The sequence below is a fragment of the Arachis ipaensis genome, chromosome B08 (assembly GCF_000816755.2).
Source record: "Arachis ipaensis cultivar K30076 chromosome B08, Araip1.1, whole genome shotgun sequence".
NCBI lineage: Eukaryota > Viridiplantae > Streptophyta > Magnoliopsida > Fabales > Fabaceae > Arachis > Arachis ipaensis.
This window is the reverse complement of record NC_029792.2, coordinates 38,525,582-38,535,693: the sequence shown is the minus strand read 5'-3', so window position 1 is coordinate 38,535,693 and position 10,112 is coordinate 38,525,582. Positions and strand designations below refer to the sequence as shown.

General features: G+C 39.7%; 2 protein-coding genes across 2 annotated transcripts in view; one reads left to right on the top strand and one right to left on the bottom strand.

Moving 5' to 3' along the window:
- On the top strand, positions 424-1,683 carry LOC107610949. The gene is made up of 2 exons (XM_016312924.1): positions 424-1,299; positions 1,420-1,683. The coding sequence occupies exons 1-2, from the start codon at positions 424-426 to the stop codon at positions 1,681-1,683; spliced, it is 1,140 nt and encodes a 379-aa protein (XP_016168410.1).
- The window catches only part of LOC107610948 (putative pentatricopeptide repeat-containing protein At1g69350, mitochondrial), a 9,450-nt gene continuing 4,996 nt past the window's right edge, over positions 5,659-10,112 (bottom strand). The window contains exons 2-4 of the mRNA XM_021108217.1: positions 6,905-7,681; positions 6,179-6,291; positions 5,659-5,871 (exon numbers count right to left, since the gene is read on the bottom strand). Of these exons, the coding sequence (XP_020963876.1) occupies positions 5,659-5,871; positions 6,179-6,291; positions 6,905-7,681 (1,103 nt within the window). The remainder of the gene's footprint in view (positions 5,872-6,178; positions 6,292-6,904; positions 7,682-10,112) is intronic.

Here is a 10,112-nt window from a genome sequence, read left to right as displayed (position 1 = left end):
AACTCTTTTAAAGAGCTCAAGCAGCTCTTAACATCACCTCCAATACTCTAGAGACCAGAAACAGGTAAACCATTGCATTTATACTTATCTAACCATGCTATAAGCTCGGTTCTAGTGATTGAAACAGGAAAAAAACAAAGCCCAGTATACTTCATTAGTAAGGTTTTACAACCAATGGAGACAAGATACCCGAAAATAAAACAGCTGGCACTAGCACTAATCACCACGGCAAGGAGGCTAAGGCACTATTTCCAGAGCCACACAATAATAGTACGCACCGACCAACCTCTCAGGCAGATATTGACTAGACTCGAGCTTGCTGGACGAATAAACAAATAGTCCATTGAGCTCTCTGAATTTGACATTCAGTACCAATCAAGGAAAACCCTGAAATCACAAATACTAGCCGACTTTATCTCAGAAATGACTACTGAAACACAACCCGCAGAGACGAGTTGGAGTATACACGTAGATGGAGCATCAAACAGGGAAGGAAGCGGAGCAGGTGTACTACTAAAGGAAGGAAACAAAGTGATAGCCGAGCAATCACTACAGTTCCGTTTTACTACAAGCAATAACCAGGCAGAATATGAGGCTCTGCTAGTAGGACTGAAGCTCACCCAACAGCTCAAAATACCTCAGATAACAGTTTACTGTGACTCTGTACTTGTAGTGCATCAAATTAAGGGTGACTACCAAGTAAAAGATCCTTTGTTAGAGAAATATTGGCTCATAACAAAGGATCTTATTTCAAAATTCAACGAATTTAACATTATTCATGTGAACCGAGAACAAAACAGTAGAGTTGATGTGTTATCCAAATTAGCCACGACCAGGCAAACAACAAACACACCAGCACTATCACAGTTAACACTTGATAAACCGAGCTTTGAGCTAAACACGATATTAAGTATAACGCATGTACACGATTGGAGGACACCTTTCCTCGAATACATCAAAACAGGAGCTGTACCAAAAGAGGAATCAAACCTACCACTCTTCCGAAGAAGAGCAAGCTTCTATACAGTAATAGGAAACACCCTGTACAGGCGAGGATACTCACAACCGCTCCTCAAATGCATCAGCAAGGACGAAGCCGAAGAGATCATGGCAGAAACACATGAGGGGGTCTGCGGGAACCACATCGGAGGCCGAGCACTGGCCGCTAAAATATTACGAACAGGATACTACTGGCCAACAGTCAAAAGAGACTGCATTTCAAAGGTCAAAACATGCAATAATTGCCAAAAGCACGCCACAGTCTCAGAAATCCCAGCAGAAAAATTCCACACCGTAGAGGTAAGCTGGCCTTTTGATAGGTGGGGGCTGGATATCCTCGGACCTTTCCCGAAAGCGCCAGGATAGGTGAAATTCCTTTTATTATCAATAGATTATTTCTCTAAATGGATTGAAGCGCAGCCACTGGCGAACATAACGGCAGACAAGGTGAGATCTTTCCTATGGAAAAATATCATATGTAGGTTTGGCATACCAAGAGAAATAATCTCTGATAACGGAAGACAGTTCACAGATCATAAACTCGCCTCCTTTCTAACCAATTTCAATATTAAACATCGTTTCAGCTCAGTTGAGCACCCACAAATAAACGGACAAGTCGAGTCCGCTAACAGAATTATCTTGCAAGGCCTGAAGAGAAAGCTCGGAGAAGCCAAAGGCGAGTAGGTCGACCTCATCCCAAAAATTTTGTGGAGTTACAATACCACAACTCAATCTGCAACAGGGGAAACTCCCTTCAAATTAGTATATGGCGCAGAAGCACTCATCCCAATAGAGGTCAGTGTCCCGATGTTAAGGACCGAGCTATACAACCAACAAAGTAACACGAAAGCTAGAACAGCCGAATTAGACTTCATAGAAGAAGAAAGAGATATTTCAGACATAAAACAACGAGCTATGAAAAGCTTTATAGAAGGAAGACACAATAAAAAGGTCGTTCAAAGGTTTTTAATGACGGAGACCTCGTGCTCAAACGAACAGAAGAAGCGTGGAAACCTCCAGCACACGGAAAACTAGCCGCAAACTAGGAGGGGCCGCTCCGAGTAGTCAAGAACCTTGGCAAGGGGGCTTACAAATTAGAAACCCTCAAAGGAGATCAACTTCCAAGAACATGGAATGTAACCTCCCTAAGGAAATATCAATCATAAAAATGTACTGTACTGTGCGAATGAAGGTACTCTTTTTCCCCTTCGAAGGTTCTTTCCCAACAAGCATGGTTTTTACTCGAAGAGGGTTTTAATGAGGCCGGACGCCATAAATCATTGTATAAAAGTCGATACTATTTTCAAACAATCTAAGTCCTATGTTATTATAGTTTTGATAACTAACATATTTTATAGAGCAGCCAAAATGCTAATATTTAATATAAACCGAGCTTTATACTCGGAAACTAACAAAAATAACCTGAGCATCATGCTTGGAATGTCCAACAAGCAATCAAAATAAAGAGTCAAGACATACATATCCAAGGCAACAATGCCATACATAAAATCCAAAAAACAAAACATCAACAAAAAGGCCTAGTCTGCCTTATCACCAATGCTCAATTCCTCGCTATCATCCACCTGAACTTCATCATCCATAAGCTGGTCATTCACAACCACCTTGGTTGCATCCAGTTTTGTAACATCAGACTCAGGGAATAAAACTTTTACCTGAGACACAGCACGATCAAAGCCTTGTGCGAAGGCCTCGTAAACCTCATTCTCCAGCTCTTTGATCCTCGACTCTAGGCGACCATTCTCATCCCTAGCAGTTTTAACTTGTTCAGCAGAAGTAAGTTGAAGACGTCTCTCCTCAACAAGCTTTGATTCCTTCAAACTCAAGGAAGAAGACAGCTCGGCAATGGTTTTTTCTTTCTCTTGCACAGCCAAGGATAGCTCAGCAACATCCATGGCAACTTTATGCTCTTTCTCAAAAGCAAGTTCTTGGGCTCTCCCAACAGCCACGATCCGAGCACCTATCACCGACAACAAAGACAACGAATGAAAATAAAATAAAGTACTATAAACAAAATAAATTCACACACACCTGTAGAAAACGACTCGCTCCAACATGACCAACTTCATTAATCATTTTCAAATCATCGGGAAAGCAGCAGAGCTCATCAGCCATAACAGAGAAAGGATAAAGTTTCCCCCACAAAGACCGAGCGTGCACATCCCCCGGATAACCATGCAACCTCTTTTACGACTCATACGCCAACTCCACCATTTGAAGCTCTGCAGAAGAATCCCCTTTACCCTGAAAAGTTTCAACAACCTTTTCTTTCATATGACCCCTTTTCTGTTTTGGCTTATAAGTCGGATCAGTTGAAATCACAGCGCCTTTTTCAATATTGGTGGTCGACCCCTCTTTCTCCCCTTTTTTCCGCTGACTAAAAAATGACTTTAGTCCGGCGGTCGTAATAGTCGAAGCTTTGTCACCTGCATAGGAATCAACGGCATAAGAACACACCAAGCACAAAACAACAACAAAGCAATAAACAACTAAATTACCTAGGTAATTCAGAACAGCTTGCTTATCAGTATCCCATTTTAACAACTCGGATACAGACAACGGTCCTTTTGGACCCAACATTTCAAACAAAACTCCATCACTATATGCTCATCAACAGACCTATCATCCATATCCAACACTTGCATCGATTTAGGATACCACGACAGAGGGAATTTTTCCATAAGGTACTCATTTAGGTAAAAGGGAAACTCGTCAGGTACACTCCTAACCTTAACAAACATGGTTTTAAAATCCTTAAAAGAAGACTTGTAAAGACCAAAGATGGCACAACGAAGATAGCTACTCAGGTTAACCCAGACCCATGACCAACCCCTTTAGCCTGGAACAACGAGAAAAACAACCTAAGGGATGGAGGATGATTAAGGAAATCCATCAGTATCTCGAAAGCTCTCACAAACCCCCACGAGTTGGGGTGAAGCTGACTTGGGGGCACAGTTCAACCAATAAAGAACGCCACACTCGAAATCAGTGAAAGGGAGCCTAACTCCTAGCTTAGTAAACAAGCAACTATACATATAAAAGAAGGCGCAATCATCACGACGATGGAAAACACGATCACCACTCTCACAAGGAAGTATTTCTATCCTAATACCACTACCACTTCTAACCCAAACATTAGAACCCAGCATCTTAACAGCTTCCCTATCACTAAATTGTGAAGAATAACCCCCAACCCTAGGATCAACCTAGCCATAGAGGTCACCTTCACCAACGACAGCCTTCTCCTCTTCCATACAAAAAAACCAAGAAAACCAAATAAGAAAGAAAGAAGAAGCAAAGGCACGGATCAACACTCACCTTTTTTGCTCATTTTCTCAGAAACAAAGAAATTCCCAAATACAAAAGCCAAAGGTTGCAAGCACGTTTATTACAAATGGAGCAGTTACATATGAAGCGTTATTTTTCAATCTTATCCATCAAAGAAACCCACGATCAAGACCTCTTCAATCACACGGTCAGGAGCACCTAGAAATTCGCAGCACAAATCAAATCAATCATTCATTAAAGCACGAAGAACAAAGCAAAAATTAAATATAGCAAACATTTCAAACTCCTGCATAGAACCAAGCCGAGCTTGGGGGCTGTAGGGAACGAACACGACAAAAAAACCAGTGGCCGAGGTATACAATATTCCCGATAAAAAAGCTCGCCTTTGTCCTGTCCAAACCAAGGCAAGCTTGGGGTCTTTGATACGTAACCTTAACCTCGGCCACCCGAAAAGCTCGGAACGGAACAATAAATCCGGACCCGAATATTTGAAAAGAGAGACGTGGTCAACAAAACCTTATCCTCTAAAATAGCTGACCCAGAATCACGGTTCTACCTGCAACAGACGAGCAAAACACCCTCTATAAAACCGAACACACAACCTCAGCTAAAGATCAGGTTCTAGTTTCAGTTTAATATTCACTTGACATACTCATAAAAGCACCTTATTGACTTGAGCGTCGGAGTATCTTTTGCAGGTATTTTCGCCGCGGTGTTCAGTCTTGGCCGACGTATAGCCCTCCATCTTTGACGATACTCTACTCGGAATCGCTATAGCTCAGCCGCCCCAGTGCACGGACGAATCACCAAGTATAATCAATATTTCACTATGATACAGAGAGAAAGGCAATACGGTTAGGCACAAATGAAGATAGACTTGAAAATTAGGGGATCTAACTAACAGATGCAGGAGCAAGCAGAAACTTGCATGTGCATCAATTTCTTCCTCATCCATTACTATTCTATTTCTATGATACATACTTGCTGTACATCAGTGATACACTTTTACACTATATATTTTTCATCATTCAATAAAACCATTCTTCTCTAGGTTCGTATCAAATTGGTGCTTTCATCGAGTCAATGGCGGAAAACACTAGAATGCAAGCTACTATTAACAGATTGGCAGAGCAATCTGATGGCGACAACGAATAGCTTGCAGCAATAACGAAGATACCAAATTGAAGCACCGACTGGAATTTCTGGTACAAACTTTTCCTCCTCATCATTCTCAAAAGAATCACCATCGTTGCTATCAGCAACATACTCTTCATCAGACTCCTCACCATCCACGTCCATGTCTACCACTGGACTAGCACAGTGCAGTGGTGGTGGTGCAAGAGGTGGGTCGTTCTAGACAAAATTCGAGTGACTAGAACCACCACCACCAACATCATCGACCTCCACAGAAAACTCCATCACTTGTTTCGCCATGATACTCCTATGAATATCAAACATGAAGTACACATGCTCATCACCATCAAGCCAAAATAGATGAAACCAAAAAACTCCATTTTCCATCAGTGCTAGCAACTTATACCCAACTCTTCCAACTTCTTTTGGTCCCTTTAGAACCGAGGTTGGTCAATATTGGACTCTTTAACTCAGACAAAGAATTTACTATACGAGTGAGCAACAAAATAGGATTATCACACTCAAATACAATTCCAGTGTCACTGTTTCTCATATGACAATTAGGAAACAAACTTATAATAACATATCCATTACCACTAGACATTTTTACTAAATTTAGTGAAGAAGTACAAGAAGAATCAACTGCTTAGAAAGTCAACATATGAGCTAAAATTAAAATGATCCTCATGGAAAACAAGAAAAAATACAAATGAAAATTCCATGCTGAAGGTAGACGAACCTGATAAAATGGTTGAGTGGAACCACGAGATAACTTCTTAACCTGGGCGTTTTCCATCCATGAAGTTGATTCACAACATACTGGATCCATTCCAACTATCACAGCTCTATAGCCTGCCACAAAGGTTGAGTAATCAAAATGTGTGGTGGGGTAAGGTCATAAGGAAATCAAATCTTCCAGTTATGGGATATTTCACCCAATATGCATTGCATTCATATCAAAGACACCAAATTACAAGGTGATGCTAATCAATTTTTTTTTGCGTGAATAACACAAATTTGATATCCTCTAAGGCATTTGGGATTGAAAATTATAGTTTCATAATCGTAACTACGCTCATATCTTGAATAGTAAGATATATGATCACTATCTAATATAAACATGAAAATATATTCCTTGTTAAATTAACAACAGAACACGACCATAATTTGGCATTTTAAAGACAAACAATGCAATATATAACCCTAAAACCCTAAACACTGAAAAAACTTAAGCACAAACACACTAAACACTAAAAAGGTCATCATAAGTCATTAGTAACCTATGAAGTTTATTAAGGTGTGGATAAATCAAATGAATAATTGTGAAACCCATATTTCACAACAACCAAAATAAAACAATATAAAGTTGGCTCTTACTTCTTAAAGATTTTGGAAAAGGTCCTTTAAGTCTTTAACGTATCCCATTATTTTTGAAGTGTGACCAATTTATTGCAAATATAACTACTAGCTTTTCTCCGCAAGCTCTTAATATTATAATCCTCAGAAAATATACTATTATAGCCTTCTACGTCACATAGTTGTCCCGAACTTCGTAAATATTCTTCAAACATGTAAATTTCTTTAGATTCAGAAGCATTTCCAGCTCCAAATCTGTAGATTTTCCTATCAACTTCAATGGTGCTATAACCAGGAACCTTCTTTAGTCCCATCCCTTCCATCTTTGTTCTCACCGCTCTGGATTCATGGAGGTATCCTCCTTTGGCATATATATTAGATAACAACGTATAGTACCCTGTATCATCTGTACTTATTTCTTGAAGGTCATTGTTAATTTGTCGAATCAGGTCTTTCCTACCATGAATTTGGCATCCGTTAAGTAGAGCTCCCCATATGCTAGAATCTACAGGGAAGAGCATTGATTTAATTATTCTGTGTGCTTCATCAAGATCACCAGTGCGGCTTAGGAGGTCGACTATAGAGGCAAAATGTTCTATGTTAGGCTCTATGCCATAATCCCTCATCGAGTTGAAATAGAATTTTCTGGCCTCCATTGATCTGGCATGCCTACATGCGGATAAGATATTCATGAAGGTTACTTCGTTTGGTCTGATGCCTGACTCTACCATTTTTGTTAAGAGTGAACCAGCCGCAATCATTTGACCGTGTATACCATAAGCAGCGATCATGGTACTCCATGACACAACGCTTTTCTCTGGCATGATATCAAAAACTCGTTTGTCTGTTTGAAGGTCTCCAGATTTGGCATACATGTCAACCAAAGCTGTATTAATATAAAGGTCGCTCTATACACCGAATACAATGATTTTATGATGAATCCATTTTCCCTCCTCAAGATAGCCTGATAAACCACTATTTTATGGTTTATCTTATGCTCAATTGAGTGATTTATATCAATTCTTTCCACACTTATTCATACTAATTGCATGGTTTTACATTTTTCTTCCTAATCTTGTGCTATGATTGAAAACATGTTTCCTGGGCCTTTAAAATTGCTATGTTTAATTCCCTCTTATTACCATTTGATGCCGTGATATGTGTGTTAAGTGATTTCAGAGTTTATAGGGCAGGAATGGCTTAGAGAATGGAAAAGAAGCATGTAAAAGTGCAAGGAACGCACAAAATGGAGTTTTGAAGAAAATGGCAGCGACGCGCACGCATGGACGACGCAAACGCGCGCCGAGCAAAAAGCATGAGCGACGCGTACGTGTGACTGACGCGTATGTGTGGCAAGGAAAATCCCCAATTGACGCGCACGCATGACCCACGTGCACACGTGACGGATGCCACATGCAGGAAATTGCAGAAGTCGCCCCCAGCGATTTCTGGGCTGTTTTTGACCCAGTTTTCAGCCCAGAAAACACAGATTAGAGGCTATAAAGTGGGGGAATCCATTCATTCATTCAATACAACATTCATATTCATAATTTTAGGGTTTAGATATAGTTTTCTAGAGAGAGAGGCTCTCTCCTCTCTCTTAGGTTTTAGGATTAGGATTTCTTCATTTTCTTCATTCCAGGTTCAATGTTCCTTTAATTTAGTTTTCTTCTACTTTTTATTTATTCTATTACTTTAGTTTATCTTCTTCTCTTGTTAATTTATTAATGCAAAAGTATTTTTATATTTAATTCCATTATTTCCTGATGATTTTCAATTGAGTTTAATTGCCATGTCTTCTTCCTACTCCCTTTACATGTATGCAAAATTGGCATCCATGTCAATGGAGTAGGCTTTCAACTTGGCTTTGGAGTTGATTAATATTTGGAGACTCTTGAGTTGGAAGACTCAAGAGTTAATTTGTGATTGATTCTCTGGCCACTGACGTTAATCCAAACACAAGGGTGAGGATTAGGACTTGTGAATAGAAGTTGGCTCCCAACTTGACTTTCCTTTATTTAGTAAAGGATAACTAAGTAGAGACAACAACCTATTACTATTAATCTTGGGAAATCCAACAAGGACAAAACTTCCAATTAATCTTCTCCGGGTCAAGGCTTTTATTTTAATTACATAAAACCTCTTGTTAATTTTCATTACTTTAATTTATAATTATTTTTGTGCCCATTGCCCAAACTCCAAATTTCCCAGAAAACTCATAACCAATAATAAATCATACTTCCCTGCAATTCCTTGAGAGACGACCCGAGGTTTAAATACTTTGGTTATAAATTTTATTGGATTTACTTTAGTGACAAACAAGTTTTTGTACGAAAGAATTTTTTGCTGGTTTAGAAACTATACTTGCAACGAGAATTTATTTGTGAAATTCTTTACTGGCAGAAATTCGCTCGTCAAAATGGCGCCATTGCCGAGAAATTGCAATTGTGTGCCTTATTATTGGTTATTGTAAATATTTTATTTTGCTTGTTTATTTGTTTTTATTTTTGTTTTTAATTTTTATTAGTTACTATGAGTTCTCACCCCCTTCACTTTGAGTTTGGTTCTAATGTTGCTGAAAGGAATGGAAGCTATAACAGGAACATGCATCAAGGTCAAAACAATCACAGATGGAAGGAGTCACGAGAATATGATCAACCCTTTCGGCAACAATACCTTCCAAGATACCATGGACAACGACCATTCTACAATACATGCCAAGACAATAGTCATGGTGGACCCCTTCGTGACAAACACCTCCACCAAATTACTATGGTCAAGAGCCATTCCGAGGTGCGTACCAAGATGATAGATATGGTAGACCCCCTTATAGTTACCAGCAAGCCCCATTATATGCCAATGAACCTCCTCCTCAATATAGCTTTGAACCACCATACTCACAAGCCACCTACAACCATTCACCTCTATATGACCCTAACCCTTATCCACCCCAATTTCAATCCAATTACCCCCAAGAACCACTACTTCCATATGCACCATGTCCATGTCCATCGACCCAAGAATCACAGGCTCGCCTCAAGGAAACAGTAGATCAATTTCATACAACCCTTCATCAACTGGAACAAGCGATAAATCAATTAGCTTCCCGACATTCGGACACTCAAGGAACCCCCATGGCTTCATGTGGAGAATCTAATGAAGAACGTAGCATGAAGGAGACACTAAAAACTCCGGTAGACAGTGATCCGCATGACTTTGTATTGGAACAATTGGAGGAAGCTGTAATCGTTAAAGAGGAAGAAGTGGTCGAAGACTTAGGAGATGCGGAACGTCCATGGGAAAGCCCAGTCATAGAA

Bases quoted from the DNA above. Each gene is read 5' to 3' on its own strand.
- LOC107610949 (XM_016312924.1), top strand. From the start codon at position 424: ATGACTACTGAAACACAACCCGCAGAGACGAGTTGGAGTATACACGTA. The intron at 1,300-1,419 runs GTAAGCTGGCCT...ATTGAAGCGCAG, and splicing joins AAAAATTCCACACCGTAGAG to CCACTGGCGAACATAACGGC.